This window comes from Cuculus canorus, chromosome 15 (genome assembly GCF_017976375.1).
Source record: "Cuculus canorus isolate bCucCan1 chromosome 15, bCucCan1.pri, whole genome shotgun sequence".
Classification (NCBI taxonomy): domain Eukaryota; kingdom Metazoa; phylum Chordata; class Aves; order Cuculiformes; family Cuculidae; genus Cuculus; species Cuculus canorus.
This window is the reverse complement of record NC_071415.1, coordinates 1,311,893-1,327,186: the sequence shown is the minus strand read 5'-3', so window position 1 is coordinate 1,327,186 and position 15,294 is coordinate 1,311,893. Positions and strand designations below refer to the sequence as shown.

The 15,294-nt window shown below is 47.1% G+C and overlaps 1 protein-coding gene across 3 annotated transcripts in view; it reads left to right on the top strand.

Annotated features, from left to right (window-relative positions):
* Positions 1-14,827, top strand: part of CLUAP1 (clusterin associated protein 1) — a 61,561-nt gene extending 46,734 nt beyond the window's left edge. The window contains exons 8-11 of one of the 3 annotated variants that reach the window (XM_054081027.1): positions 3,903-4,010; positions 11,447-11,502; positions 13,768-13,815; positions 14,339-14,827. In XM_054081027.1, coding sequence (XP_053937002.1) covers positions 3,903-4,010; positions 11,447-11,502; positions 13,768-13,815; positions 14,339-14,491 — 365 coding nt within the window. In that variant the 3' untranslated portion in view covers positions 14,492-14,827. The remainder of the gene's footprint in view (positions 1-3,902; positions 4,011-11,446; positions 11,503-13,767; positions 13,816-14,338) is intronic. The other 2 variants (XM_054081026.1, XM_009570980.2) reach the window with 2 other exon arrangements.
* The last annotated feature ends 467 nt before the right edge of the window (positions 14,828-15,294 follow it).

Sequence of the window (15,294 nt, the reverse complement as noted above, 5' to 3'; positions counted from 1 at the left end):
TAAAAATGCAGGAGCTTGTTAAAACCTCAGCCTTAAGCTCATGGAAGCTGCCAGTGTTGCCCAAAATCTGGGCACGTGGACTGCTGAATAGCAGTTTATTATGAAAAGTCAAATAATCTTCATGTAAACCCATGCAAATCTCATAAGCACACGTGATATACTCCATGTACTGGTACATGGGAAGTTACAGTAATATGCTCTGTTTCCTTCATTGCTTTATGATGGTACTGAGCAAAATCCATATTTTCTCTATAAAGAACATTCCTTATCTCCCTGGAATTGATGCACTGGAGTTGCTGTTGTGCAGTGTTACACGGATAGGGTCGTGATTGCTCCTAGGGCAACAGGTGGTTTCTTTCTATATGATGTTAAATTAAACCGTCTGAATTGTCATCTTTTTGTGACAGCAAGCACGTTGTGTTGAAAACTGGATGACTGGGCATGAGGGGTTGTGGAACCTCATAGTGCTCTGGCTAGGATGGGTCCCACACAGCATTAGACCAGTCTGCTCTTTAACTCGATAAGAAGCCTGTGCTCGTCTTGACTTTATCTTGTGCATTTAAATAAATCTTCAGCCATACATTCTGCGCCGGTGTCTTTGGGATTGTGACCCAGCACAGTTTTGCTCAGCTGGTGATGACATGGATTGTGCACCAGGCAGAGCAGGGATTGGGACAGCAGCCATTGAGCTGGGTTAGAGCAGTACATTTAGGTCGTGTGAATGAAAATGGTGTTTGATGTCTTTCCAAGCAGTGAGTGAGAAGCTTGGAGGCACAGATGTTGCGGAATCTGCATTCACAGCTGCCACTCTTCTGACCCTCGGGCATATGCTCGCTGTAGCAGCACGGTGACGCTTCATGTTGGGGTACGTGTGTCAGAATTCGCGCTAGGCTCATCGGAGAAATCCTGAACTCCTGCCATAGGTCTGTAACAACATAGGTTTCAAAGTTACAACTTGGTAGGAAAAATTACGCACTGTGCTTATATGCTGAGAATTCACCTGCCTGGTGGAAAAGGCCCTGGGGGTGCTGGTCAACAGCGGCTGAAGATGAGCCAACAGTGGCCGAGGTGGCCAAGAAGGCCACTGGCATCCTGACTTGGATCAGCCATGGGGTAGCCAGCAGAGCTGGGACACAGGGCACACTTTTCTGGTGCTTGCCAGAGGTGTTTATTTCATGGTATCCATGCATGGGCTGAGCAGCAGAAAACTGCAGCTTCTTCACTGACAGGCGAGAGTTACGCCATCTGGGTTGGTGGGGGAGGACAATAAAAGAAATAGTGTGAGATTGAGGAGATTGAAACTAGCTGAGAACCTGATAGACATGAAAAAAGGGCTGGGTGAGGCGGGCAAAAAGCTATGTTTAAAGCGTTACCTTTCATAAAGCAGCAGCTTGGAGCCCTCCAGCCGCTGATGCTCTCTCCACAAGTCTATCACAAAGCACTTACTCACCGCAGGGTCTTCCTGCAAGTCCCACTTTCCAACAGAAATGTACTGTGGGGAATGATATGACAAAATGAGCTACCTCCTTGCAAGCTGAAATGGGTCAGAAGTAGCTGGGGCACCCAGGACTGCACTTACAGGGAGCTGGAAGGGACCACGTGGCTCGAGAGAGCATTAAGCCATCAGGGTGAGTAGTTAGGAAAGAGCACACCTTGGTACAGCGGAAGGAAGGTGGCACGTTCCTGCCTTCTAGCCTTCCTGCCACTGCTTTGTCCCAGGGGAAAAGTATTTTACATGTAATAGCGTCTGAGAGTCTGTTGCCACAAATGATTTTTAAAAAGAGTTTCCAGAAAAGTGAAATGTAAAATCAAAGCCCTGTGTGGTGACATCCGTGCCCCCACCCGAGAGGAATGGCGTTGCTGTGCCACTCTGACCAAAGTCCTGTCCCCAGAGTGGTGTTGGACCGCGTCTGCACTCTGGGTTGTCAGCGGAGAACGCTGCCTCTGTTAATCCCTATCTCAGCCGGCAGCTCAGGCTCAGGAGATCCCGGTGAAAAGCAGAAAGCGCTAATGGGGATGAGGTAGAAGTGGTTTGACAAAGTAACCATAAGGGCGCTCTGCGGCACCCTTGGCTCTGGCCAGTAGTGCTGCGTAACAGGAGGAGCACAGATGACAAATCCCGAGAGGGAGGAACTGCTGCTCAAAATAGAAAAGAATAAAAGAAGGAAATAAACCCCTCCACAAAGTAAGAATGCGGGTGTTCTAGCAGTAGCAGTGGCAGCCGTCACAGGTGAGGTAGTCTTGCTTTTTAACATACAGGGCACAAACCTGAATCCTTTATTTAGGTTCTGGGAGGCTTGTCCTTAGGAGTTTGTCTGGGGAAGGGCTGAACAAAACCTCACTTTCCTGAATACCAAGTAAACAGAAACAATGTTCAGGTCATACAGCAGCGCTCCTTTCGTTCACTCACCAAAGAGGAACTAGAAATGTTGTAGCTAATGTTGTTGGAGCTTCATAATCTTACCAGGGTATCAAATATATCCCTTGCTATTATGTTTTGTCATTTACTTAATATTGCAATGAAAAGGATTGTGGAACAATGTCTAATGTTTGTGTATTGCCCCATAATTAAGTATTGCAAAGATGTGTCAGCTCATTACTAATTATAATTAAAGCAGTTATTTTCATTTTCAGCTCAGACATGTATGTAATTAAATGTACCTGGGAAAGAATTGCCTGTTTTCTCAAAGTAATTACCAGCCCCTGTTGCTGCGCTGAGTGCTGACCTCACACTGTTGTGTTTGTCATAGCTTGGTGGACTCTGGGAGCTCCTGCAGCCAGGCCACCACGCAGCGTCAACCCTGAGCTGTGGGATCAGCTGGTACAGAGGGGTTCGGCTCTACACGAGGGAGAAGGGTTTGTAAGGTGATAGGCGTTGAGGATCTGTCTCAGTTGGTGAATGTTTGAATAAAGAAGGAAATAATCACTAGTAGCTGGGAAGCAGAGCTTGGTCTTAGTGAGCCAAGGAGCTGGCTGGCATGAACAAGGAGAGAAGGCAAGAGCTCATGGGATAGAAGGAGACATAGAAGGAGCAGAGCCTGCTGCAGACTTTCTACCTGCCTCTGCGCCAATTTTCCACCTGCTGTTTTGCTTCAGAACAGGCTCAGTGGAGAATCAGCTTGGTTGACTATGCATGTGGACCTCAAGGTAGAACTTGTACAGCTGACATGAAGAGCAGGTTGCCCTTTTCTTTGCAGGCACTTTTAAGTATCTGAAGATTCTGTCATCCTTTCAGCCATCTGAAGGACAGTTCGACCTTAGTCCTTTAGGTTTATTCAGACTTGGGAACTGGGGAACAGGCAGTAAGGGACTGAGTAGGCTTCAGTTCAGATAGGAAGAAGAAAACAAAGGCAGATGATGAAAATATTGGAAGTTCCTGCATTTTGGGAAGCTTTCGTGTTTCTCCAGCCATCTGGGGTTTGGCTGTAGCTACTTTCATTTATCTGGGAATTTCGCATCATGCTTTTCTAACCTAGGGTTAAATGAAAGGTTAGGAGTCTAAGGGGATGAGTTTTGATATTGCTTGTGTCAGGGAAAAGACTAGGAGATGTGTTCATAAACCCACACTGAAACAGCGCCTCTGACTGTACGTTTGCTTTGGTACTGGAGAGTGTGTTTAGAACAGCACCTTTATGGTACAATTGGAGGATTGTCCCAAGACAATGTTTATATTCTATGCTGCTTTGGCACTTACGTGTGGAAGGATGCCTGCCCAAGGATATGGATGTTCTCTGTTTTCCCTGTGCTCGTCAGAAGAGCCAGCGCTCTCTCTGCAGCCCCACTGTTAGTTAACCTTGGACTTGAACAAAGGTGGAGACTGCTCCCACCTCTTGTGCCCAGCTGCTCTGCTGAGTTGTGGTTTGGTTTGTGTGATATTTATCAACAGTGTTTATTTTAACCAGGTAACGATGACTCTGACATAGAGATTCAGGAGGATGAAGGAACTGATAGTGAAGAGGAAAACGGGCAGATCATGAAGCAGCGTACCACCACGGAAAAACTTCTGCAAGGTATTTTAACCTTTCCTTGGTTGCCTTTATTCAGAATCACATGCTGGAATCACCTGAGTAACCTTAAATGTGAGAAGACCCTCTTCTTGTGGAAGGCCATGGGCCCTGCTCAGCCCTTGTGAGCTGTAAGAGGATGCTGTCTTACAGAGGAAACATGGTGCTTTCAGGACAGCAAAAAGTCACCATCCTTCCTCGCTCTTGCCTTGCAGATTCTGAAATAGCTTTATATAAAGCCTTTGAAAAGTGATACTGTCAGAAGCAACTCAGAGGAATTACTGTCTGAGGGCCTGTTAGGTGGACAAAGACATGTTCTGCTTAGTCTATAGTCAAGCAAAATTAAACCAGGAAATCAGGGTAGTTCTCCTTGGCCTTCTTGTTGGTGGTGAGTGATTCTGACTATCAGCAAAAGCCTCTCTTTTTATCCAGACAGGGGTAATTTCGCATGCCACCGCTTCTACTGGAACCTGTTACTTAAATCAACAGCGAATATGTGGGGAGTTTGAGATGAATTCTGCTCTCCCCTCTCTGACTAAGACCAGAACAAGAAGCTGAAGTTCTCAAGTCAATATAATTCAAGCATTTTTGTTCCTCTGTTTTTCATAAAACATGAAAATTGTTGAGAAGTGCTATAAACTCTACTATTCACTAAGAATTTTTACATTGCCATTTCTCAAGGAAAGGTGTGTACACGGTTTTTGGAGCTTTGGAAGTGACTGTGTAGCCATCTGTGACGCTTCATCTCAGAGGGCATCGTGACCTGGTGACGTGGGTACCAGCTGCAGTCAGAGGCAGCTCTTAATACCAGTTTAGGAGAAAAAAACTTAGAATAAAAGTTGTAGAGTTTGTGGCAAGTAGAGTTTTTTCTAGAAGAGCATTGTTGTCATTGATTACAGTTACTGGAGACTCGGCATTAGCTTGTCAGACTTAAGCAGTTCAAATCCCTGAGATGTTTTCTCTGCTGTGCTGTTTAGATTGCTTTGTGTCCTTTTGAGGGTCTCTTCCTACTGTTTAGTAAACTCTTCTGGCAGATAATTACCCTCTGACTTTTTGCATACTCGGAGCCTGCTGTTGCTGACTATAGGGTCACCATCCTGATCTTTACTCTCCTTATCTCTGTGTAAGCTGGAAGCCTCCCTTAGCTCCCTGTCCTCCTTTTGCCTCTCACCTGCTGTGAACACTGAAGCAGCTCCAGGTGTGTTAAATGCCTCTGAGGTGCCTTTCCTACCAGTCCTCCAGAAGGATTAAAGTTGTATTCTGCATTCTAACTCACAACACTTCAGTCCTCCAGTGCTCCAGTGCAATCTTTGTTGGCAGAGGGGCTACAAACGTTGTTAAGGGAAAGATTGCTGGCTCACTTTTCTGCTTTATTGAGGTTACTCCTCATCATCTTGGGCAAGTCACCCAGTTGCTCTAGCTGTAGCTACACAGTGAGATTAACAGCAAGCGCTCTGTACCGCTTGCCTTTGTTCAAAATGCCTACAATTCTTGTTTAGAAAACCTCAACCTTGGGCTGTCTTTGTTTCTGGTGTCAGAGCTCGCTCGCTCAGATCTTCTCATTCTTATCTGTCCAGAACATAGGAATGAAAACTTGGACTGGATCAAGACACCAGTCAGGCCAATGCTTTTCTTCAGGAGCTCCAGTCTGTGCTTACGTGGCAAGCAGTTCTAGCTTTGAGAAGAGGCTCAGATCTGCACGTCTTTGGTCCAGGACCTCAAAGATAGTGAGGTTTGACTGTGTGACCTTCACCAACTGAAGTGCTGGAGACATGTTAAAGTTTGAGATTAATGTCAGGTGCATCAGCTTCTTCAGAAAATCCAGCCTGAACATTCAGTGGCCATTGGTCATTTCACACACCGAGAATCTATACAAGTACTTCTGCACAGGCAGTTTGCATTTAAAGCATACTGAATTATTAAGGCAGCATGATAAGAACATTTTTTTTCTGTGAATTACTGCTTTTTTCCTTGACTCAATTCAAGAGATTTCAACTGCTTTTCTTTGAAGTATTGTGTCTCCTTACACTGTGGTGCTTCTGAGCCATATTTGCTCTCAGACCAAGCTGAGACCGTCCACTGTGGTTGGTTCCTGTTATAGCTGTGATTCATTTTACATCTCTAATTTCCAGGCTATTCGTATTGAAGAGAAGACTTCCTCCCTTTCTCTCTAATAGGTGGGGAGCTGTTCCAGCGTAGTTTGCCATTACAGAGGCAAGATTCTCAGGGAGAGATAATCTCTCTTATTAGGCTGCTTGGTATAATTGGGAAAAATCAACACACTTTCACCCTCCAGAGTCCTTTCATCAGGTTTGTCGAGATGAAGCAAAATTCAAACTAAATGCAGCTTTGACAGTTTTGCTCCTGATTTTGATCTTTTAGCCAATTAAAAGACTTGAAGGTATAGGATTTAGTCTCCCATGAAGGAGAAAAGACTGTTAACCCGGGGAGAGCTGCTAGCTCCTGTGATACAGAGAGAAAATTGAACCTTGATTCCCCATGTACAAAGAGGAATAGGCAGTAGCGTCTTAAAAGGGAACCTGTAATGTACTGTGGAGCTCCTATCTCCTTTGAGTTCACTGGTTCTGATCCCAGTGAGACCTTAGAGCACCTTCCACTACTGGAAGGGGCTACAGGAAAGCTGGGGAGGGGCTCTTGATCAGGGAGTGCAGGGATAGACCCAGAGGAACAGTTAAAACAAGAAAACAGGTTGTGGTTCCACCAACCCAGTAAGCCAGTACCCGTCAGTCTTTCTAGCCAGTCGTTTTCACCCCCGTGCCTGCTCCCTCCTTGGACAGAAGCCGTCCTGGCTTCATAAAACTGGGTTTGCTCTGCTGTTCATAAAATTACAGAAGCGTCGAACCATAGAATGGTTTGGGTTGGAAGGGACCTCAAAGCCCATCCAGTCCCACCCCCTGCCATGGGCAGGGACACCTCCCACTGGATCAGGGGGTTCAAAGCCCCATCCAACCTGGCCTTGAACCCCTCCAGGGATGGGGCAGCCACCACTGCTCTGGGCAACCTGGGCCAGGGCCTCCCCACCCTCACAGCAAAACATTTCTTCCTAATGTCTCATCACAATCTCCCTGTTTTCAGCTTAAATAGTAAAACACCCTCTGTCCCACATTGCCGGGATCCTTCAGCTCCTGTAAACCAAATCCAAATGCTTTTATATTTCCTTCTGTGATGTTTGTGTTAAGGGGTGTTGTTTTCCTTTTAGGACCACAGAAACCATTTCAGTACTAAGACAGGAATAACTTCAGGTCTTTATTGTCAGAAGACGGCTTTCTAAAACTCTGAATGCTTTTCAGTAAACAATTGGTACAAAGTCAAACAGCAAGAGAGCCTCTTGGAGCCTCTTCCCTTCACAGAGCAGACCCGGGGGGAGGTTGGTGTGGTAATGATGTGCTGGCAGCCAGGCAGCAGGTACTTGCTACTGAATGGATGAAATATTGACTGAAAACATGCACTGTTTAACACAGCATGTACAGATACGTCTCTGGATGCAGCGGATGAGAATAAAGGGGTTTTATTAAGAAAAAGCATACCTCATTGGAAGAAGTGGAACCAAATATGTGACAATCAAAGTGGAGGCAAGTTTAAGGGCAGACAGAGAGCATGGTCCTGTGTCTCTGTTGTTTGCAGGTATCTTGTTGGATGTGTTTGCCTTGACTCAAAGTCTGTGACAGGAAGGATATGAGTGGGTCTGGATTTCACACACACCATGGTGGTGGCAGAGGGAGAAGCCTCACATATAAAGAATGGATCTGGCGGCAAGGCACTTGGCTGTGCTTTAGCAGGATTCAAGTTCTCCACCTGTTTGATAATGTGTGAAGTCAAGGGGAAAACATTCTCAAATGCACCTGCTCTCAGACAGTAAAAACAGCCTTTGGGTCTGACTGCCAAGACTGGAGGAAGCCGAGCTTCCTCCAGGGAGAGGAGGAGGGGAGAGGAAAGCTGATAGAGCCGCTCTTCTCTTTGTCATATATTTCTGTGTGGATCTCTGCAGATCCCCATCCTCCAGATAGGAGTCTGCAAAGTCCTTGATTTCCTGGTATAGCAGCTGCTGGACAATATTCCCAGGCTTACGTAGGTGGGAAAGGTGGGCAATCAGGTGTGTTTGGTAACACCAAAAAGGGACTGCAGTTGAGATTCACAGAAATTAATTTGTCTTAACTTGAAATAGAGTTTCCTGCCACCATCGCGACATCTGCTCCCACCAGAGCTGTCTTTGGCTGTATATCTTGTGTCAGCAAAGCTCAGTGCTCCCGGGCAGGGAGGAGGTGTTTCTGGATGCAGACGGTGTTGTGGCCATGACAGCACTGGACCTAGTGGAGAAGGTATGACCTGGTGGGAGTCAGGTCACTCACTTCCAAGCAGATTTCCTTTTCATGAAGGTGTAAGAAATAAATAGAAGCTTGCTCCCCCTGGGCAGCAGCTGTAGTGGATTTAATTAGTCATTATGTTTTGGCAGTGCCTAGAAAACACTGCTGAGATCAGGGCCTTGTGCTAGGGGCTACACTTGCGCTTAAGAGCACAGATCAGAAAGCTCAGGCAAAAGCTTTATCTCAGTTTTCTGTGTGTGGAGGGAAGGGAGGTGTCTTGTCTGAGCTCACACTGTGAATTTGCATTAAGAACTGGAGACTGAATTTCCAAACAGGGAGCAAGATGTTTCAGCTGCACATCCACCTTCCCCTCATTGTGGGTTATCCTAACCTCTCAGGTTAAGCATCGCTTCTTGCTGTCAGGCACAGGGATAACAAACACCCACTGCTGGGTAAAAGGATGTAAATCATCTCAGTCCTGCGGCTCCATTGCCGGCAGCAGTGTGGATTAGTACAACGGCAAGCGTCATACACAGAGGAAAGTTGGCAAATGCTCACAGGCTTAAAATCATGGATGCACGTTCACTTCCAATCTTTGATGGCTCAGTGCTATAAGCCATGGCAATGCACAAGATTAGATTTGAGTCCAAAGGTGCAGCGAATTAGTCAGTTCATTACTAGCATCGTTGGTAATTATCACTTTGTCCCTGCTGAATTCACATTGTCTGTAAGTAAACAGAATGTGCACTTATCGCTTGGAAGCTGCATGAGCCTCTGTGGCCCGAGCGGTGCGGCAGTAATGCCACAGCGAGCTGGACCCAGCTACTTTGAACCCAGGAAATGTGAAGTGATAAACACCTCTGCTCCTGCTGTCTCTCTCTTCGCTGTGCAGCCAACTCCTCTGTTTCCTGCCTCCCCTGGCACACACAGAAATGCACTGCAGCTGTTTGCCACTCCGTGCTCCCACTCGCAGAAACTTGTGAGGGGTTCCTATCTGAAGGCTAAAATAATGTTCCTGCCATTATCATGCAGGCTCCTCCACCACAGTGGAGAATCTTCTTTCTCTCCTGTTCGAACTACAGCACACTGCGCAGACTGAGGGTCCAGGCCCTCTGCATCCTGGGGTGTCCCCTGTGAGTGTCTAGGGTCATACAACAGGCCCTAATCCTGCTGGTCCCACAGTCACTTGTGCTCCTGCCTGAAACGATGTAGGGATCAAAGTCTGGGCAGTATCCTATTTGCATCTCCCTCCAAAAGTAAGCAGTCCGATGCCCCTAAGATGTCCTTACAGTTTCCACTGATGGAAAAGCAGCATCTTGCGGACCTTCTGTTAGCATTCTTTAAGCTCTTCCCTTGGCATTTCTGAACTGTCCTTTTCCATCAGCTCTCCTTACGTGATAACTTGATTCTCTTTTATATTCAGGATCTCTCTCAGCTTTGTCTTACCAATACATTTTAGGAAGTCCCTGCTGCTTTCTCCTTTGGCGTAATAATTCCTTATAGAATCTTAGAACAGTTTGGGTCAGAAGGGTCCTCAAAGATCATCCAGTTTCAGTCCCTCTGCCATGGCAGGGCTGGAACTAGACCATACTTTATGCTGAGTCTTCTACATAGCAAAATTGGAGTTAAACTCTTGGAGGCATCTGTAGGCTGGGCAAAAATGTGGTTCCATTGCTGTCTAGTGATGTCAGTCGTAATCATCTCCAAATTTGCATGGTTTAATCTAGCGTGTATTAGAGCAAAAGTCTCTAAAGTTGAAGAGAGATCTTCTGTCCAGGAATCTTCTTGTAATTCCATCTTCACTGCCTGTCTTGTCAGCAACCAGATAGAGGACACCGCTTTTCATTTAAAGACAAGATCCTTTGAATTATCCACATTGACACAGAAAAGGTTCTTTGGTGACTTCTGGATGAGTTAGTCAGGTTTTTGCTACGTTTAATCCAAATCAGTCTGCAAAGGGCACAAAAAGGACCTGTCTGCTTTTGTACTTTGGAAGATACAAAAGAGGTTTGACAGGGTGTATTTTACAGCTGCTTTGTTTTCATGCTAAAAAAATCAAATAGATACTGTCTAGATTGGAAAAAATACATATTTGGTGTACAGAAACCTGGTGATGACAGGAGATGAACAGATGGTGAAGTATGATGGACACAGTAGGACTGTTCAACAGGCATCTGGTTGGCACTAAGTGACTTCTGGTGGCTGTAGAAAGCAGGGCTGAGTCACTCAGCCCACGTGCAGGATTTCCCCAGTTACAACTCTGCTGTGCCCATTCCCAATACCTTCTGGGCTCCCTTCTAGCAAAGGAGACCACGGTAGCATCTTCCCCAGCTCATAGGGCCTCTACGTAGCCACAAGTAACAAAGCCAGGCACGAGTGTGTTCTGCCTTTGCAGTGAACTCCCTACAGTCCCGAGATCTCCACCTGCCTCTTCAGATCTGCACATCCAGTTCTCAACAAGAAATTATTGAGGTTTGCCTTGGCTCTGCCATGGATTCCTGTGGGATGTCAGTCCCTGCTGCAACATCAGAAAGGATCTGAGTGTAGAGAGCTCTCTAAAGGACAGAAGGGTTAACGCATGGAAGCGATGGGCTTTTGTTCTCTGTGCAGCAAAGCAGGGGAAGGAATATGCCAGTTTACACAACGGTTTAGGTTGGAAGAGACCTCTTGAGATCACCTAGTCCCTTTGCTCAAACAGGATTGGAACACATCCAGCTGGGGTTTTAATATCTCCATGGATGACAACTCCATAGCTTCTCTTGGCAGCCTTGTTTCAGCATTTGACCACCCTCACAGTAAAAACAAAAAAAGTGGTTTCTTGTGTTCAGATAGGATTTGCTGTTTCTTAATGTGTAATTGCCTCTTGTCCTGTCAGAACTGTCATACCAGCATAAGGTAGCTCTGGAAATACCGTCCTGGTTGGAACTGCTCTCAGCCTTGCCTTCTTCTACCTTCTCCTGAGCTCTGAGGCTTAACAAGGGGGGGTGACTTTGCATGCATTGGGATCTCATCCTGTCACTGTTAATCCTCTAAAAGGTAAACCTGAACTTCATCTTTCAGTCTCCCTTGGTGTTAACTGTGAGCCAGACTTCATGGTGATTCTCTTTGCTCTTGCAGGAAGAGCGGGCGCACGGATCGTGGGGACAATGCAGGGTGGAGACACAGAGGAAGATGTAAGTACCCAAACCATGTGCCTGTAGAGCTTCTCTGGCAGTGGCAGAATGAAGTCACTCTCCTCAGCTCAAGAAACACCTTTTAGCTACTGAATCTTTTTGCCCCAGGCCCGCTTTTCCCCTGCTTCCCTCCAGCTGACTGCTCTTTCATCTGCACATCACATTTTCCTATTTTTCTTTTGCTCTTGGAGTCTCTGTGCGCTGCCCTGTGCTTTAGCCGCAGCCTGCGGTGTGTAACCAGCAGCACGCAGGCTGGGGAAATGCTATTCTACTGGGCTGCTGGGGAGAAGGGATCAGTGCAGTGTAGCAGGAGATAAGTGTGTGGGTCTAAATCGCCTGCATTGCTCTAAAATCACATTCCTTGGAGGCCTCTGAATGGTCTGTACTAACCCACGGCATCAGTCTTCCAGCTGATGGCACAGGGGTGAGAGCTGAGCTGTGAGCTCTGCCCCAGGGAGGCCCTGCCTTGCAGATAAAGCTGTCTCGTGGCTCCTGGCTTTGCAGCTGGTTACAGCTGAACTGGTGAGTGGACACTGGTTAAACAGGTACACACAGATCTGTAGAGCAGGCACTTGTTCTGATGAGCCTGGCAAACCTGCAGCTCCTTTGGCGTATGGGCAGTCTTTCTGTGCCTCTGGGCGCTCGTAAGTGCTGTATCTGCACGAGGGAGCCAAAGCCAGCTGTGATAGAGTTTGCAGCCATACAGTAAGCTCTCCCCATCACCCCAAAAAGGTGTTTCCATCCAATCTATCCACCAGCAGCAGTGTGGGAATGTCCTGTGCCCCAGGTGATGCTGGAATACTGTTTTGGAGAGTGCTAGTTAGCACGGGTCAAAGGAATGCTAGGAAATAGTACGAACAGTTAAAAATCATGATAACTGTGAACTTATGTTAGATAGCACAGGTTCAAATACTTTCCCAGCATAGATGTAGCCTTCCTGCCTCCCTGTGCAGCAGCCTCCGCAGCCAGTGCTCCCTGTCTAGCTGAGAGAGGGGTGTGAGGCACACAGGCATCTTCTCTGGGCCCAGCAAGAAGCTCTGTGCTGCTGGAGCATTATCCTTCTCCCTCAGTACTGTCCTCCCTTTCGCTGCCTTCGGGGCATAGAAATTAGGCCACTCTGAAACAAAGAATTTACTTTTTGAGGAATCCCTTCACAAAAGCCCGTTACAGACACCAGGCTCTGCAGGAGCAGCCTGGCGTGGATCAGGAAGCAGAGGTTAATGGAAAGTGGTGAGCTACCATGGCTCCAGGGCTGTGGGGAAAAGGTTTAAAATGGGAGGGAATGGATGGGTGAATGAGCATAAGAATAGTAGGAGACTCTCGATATTTGCCACCACATACAAAAGCATTTGCCAGGGCTGTCTGACACTGATAGCTGTGAGCCTTGCAAAGCCCCAGGCAGACTATTTTCCCTGCGGGCAGGGCCAGAAGAGAGAAAATACTGCTGCTCTGAAGTGTTCATTGCAGAGGCCTGGAGGCACTGTTAGTGATAAGGGAGTTAAGTTTCTTGCTAGAGAGGGATGAGCTGCCCTTCTTCCTGCCCATCCTCACCTTTTCTCCAGAAAGGAACTTGCATATTGTGCTCCTCTCTTTGCTTCTGCTGACTGGAAGTGGTTAAGTCTGTTTATTGCCTTCTGGGGAATTATTTATGCCCTTGGCATTCAGACCCATTTCTGGGTAGGGTCAGGAGTGCCAGTGCTGGAGGTGATGGTGTTGTGACCTTAGTTGTGCAGCCTCATTGCCCTTGACTGTATTCTTGCCAGCTTTGGATAGCCATTCCCTGCAATTTCTCTTCCCTTTGGACTTCCTGTTCACATCTTTCTCCCACATCTCCCAGCTGGCACGGTCCCAGCATATCCAGGGGTGGAAAGCCAAGGCTTTCAGCCTTGTGTCGCCCTCAACTGCAGCCACTTCAGCGGTCTCGTGGCTCTGCCTCTTAATGCGGCAGCTCAGCAGGCAGCCTGGCGGAGAGGCTTGCCTAGGGACCCTTGCAGGCATCTGGGTGTCTGAGATCAGGGAAGGAAACCAGTGAGGCTGGTTTGAACCCCTCAAAGAATTAATTCGGTTATGGAGTTGGGAAGAGCCAGCAGCTGTATGCCAAGCCTCTGTCGCTTGCTAGTGTGGCTCAGGCAGGTACCTGAGCTGTACCTGGCGTTGCTGCCTTCTCCCCTGCTCCCATCCAGTTATTTTCTGTTTTCTTTTATGTTGTTGTACTTTTTTTCCCCTGCTCTGCCTCTCCTGTTCTTTCCATTCTGGTTCTCCAAGGGGAGATCAGCCCCAGCACGGCCAGGCATGCACAAGAGCATCACCAACGTGGGTTTCTCTCCTGCAGTTAATTTTTTTCCACTGTGCCTTGATTATTTTGGGCTTGCAGTAGGTATCACTTTAAAGTTAAACAACCTGCAAGGTTTTTAGTACCACAGATTCAGCAGAAGTGAGGGAATTCATTTTTGTCAGCCCTATGAAGTGCCAAAGGAGGTTTGCAGTAAATTGAATGGAGCTGCCACTCTCTAGCAGAGTGTGAAGCTGCTGCTGAAGGCCATGCGGGCTGTCGAGAGGCAGCCGAGCTCTAGCTTGTCATTACTTTGGAAGTCCAGCAGCACAGCAGCCTGAGCTGGAACAAAAACCTCTTGCGGCATCAGCTGCTGCTTCCTGGAGTGAGTCCAATTGTGGATCCGTACCAATCCAAACAAACAGCCCCGTAGCCCCCAGGTGTGTGATGGTGCAGAGTGCAGGGGAGGAAGCAACTTAACGTCAGCCAGCCGGGCTATCCCTGGCCTTTTTGGCTGGGATGCCTTGCCATCTGACAACATCAATTCTGTTTGCTTTCCTGCAGGAGGACTCAGGGGATAGTGAGATTGACCTGGATGAAGATGAAGATGAGGAGGAGGATGATATGGAAGATGACAGCATGGAAATCTCCCCGAGCAAATCCAGTCACCGAGCAAGGAAGCCAGAGCCTCTAGAGGAAAGTGATAATGACTTCTGACCCTTTAGCAGCAGACCAGGAGGCATCTGGAAATAAAAACTTTGGAGAGCATGCAGGCCAGGAGCTGATATCCTGCCGTTTGAAAAGCGCTTGTCAGCATGAATTCAGGAGTGGGTAAATAATGTTCATTAAAGCTGAAAATTAAACTTGAATTCCCAGTCTTGTGTCTCTTGAAGGATGAGCAGTTTATCCATAATGAGAATCCCAGTAATGTGGAGCGCAGTTATTTCTCTGATTGTGTTAGAACTGGCCCTCATGTTCTGCAGTGCCAGAAGTCACACGCCAGTGAGCAGCAAGCGCTTGAGTTCCTTCCATTTTACTATGTCCAGACACATTTTTTTTTTCCTTAATAAAACTGGATGAAAAGCTGCTCTGGGAACATGCTTAAATTAAATTCAAATTTGGCTAAAATGTATCTATCCTAAGCATATCCTTTACTTAATCGAGGGCTTGCCTCTCTTTGCAGAGGTGCTAAAGGAGTGGGAAACAAATGAAGGGGTCCTCAAACAGCACCTTCTGTGTAGCATCTCAGAGTATTTCAGCTGTGGCAGTGGGGATTGTTCTCAGACTTCAGTGGGCTGTGCTTGAGCGTTCTGAGAGCAGCCCTGTGAGACAGCCCTGTAGCTACATCCACATGAAATTAGCCCATTAATTATACCAGTACTTCTAGGGCAGACTGAGATTTAGGCACTAAAATGGTCCTAAAGCTGGGCTTTTGTTCAGGAAGTTATCCTGCTGCCATCAGGTGTTGTCAGGTGAAGGCAAAGGTGGAGTTTCAGAGTGTTGCCTCTTTTCTTTTAGCT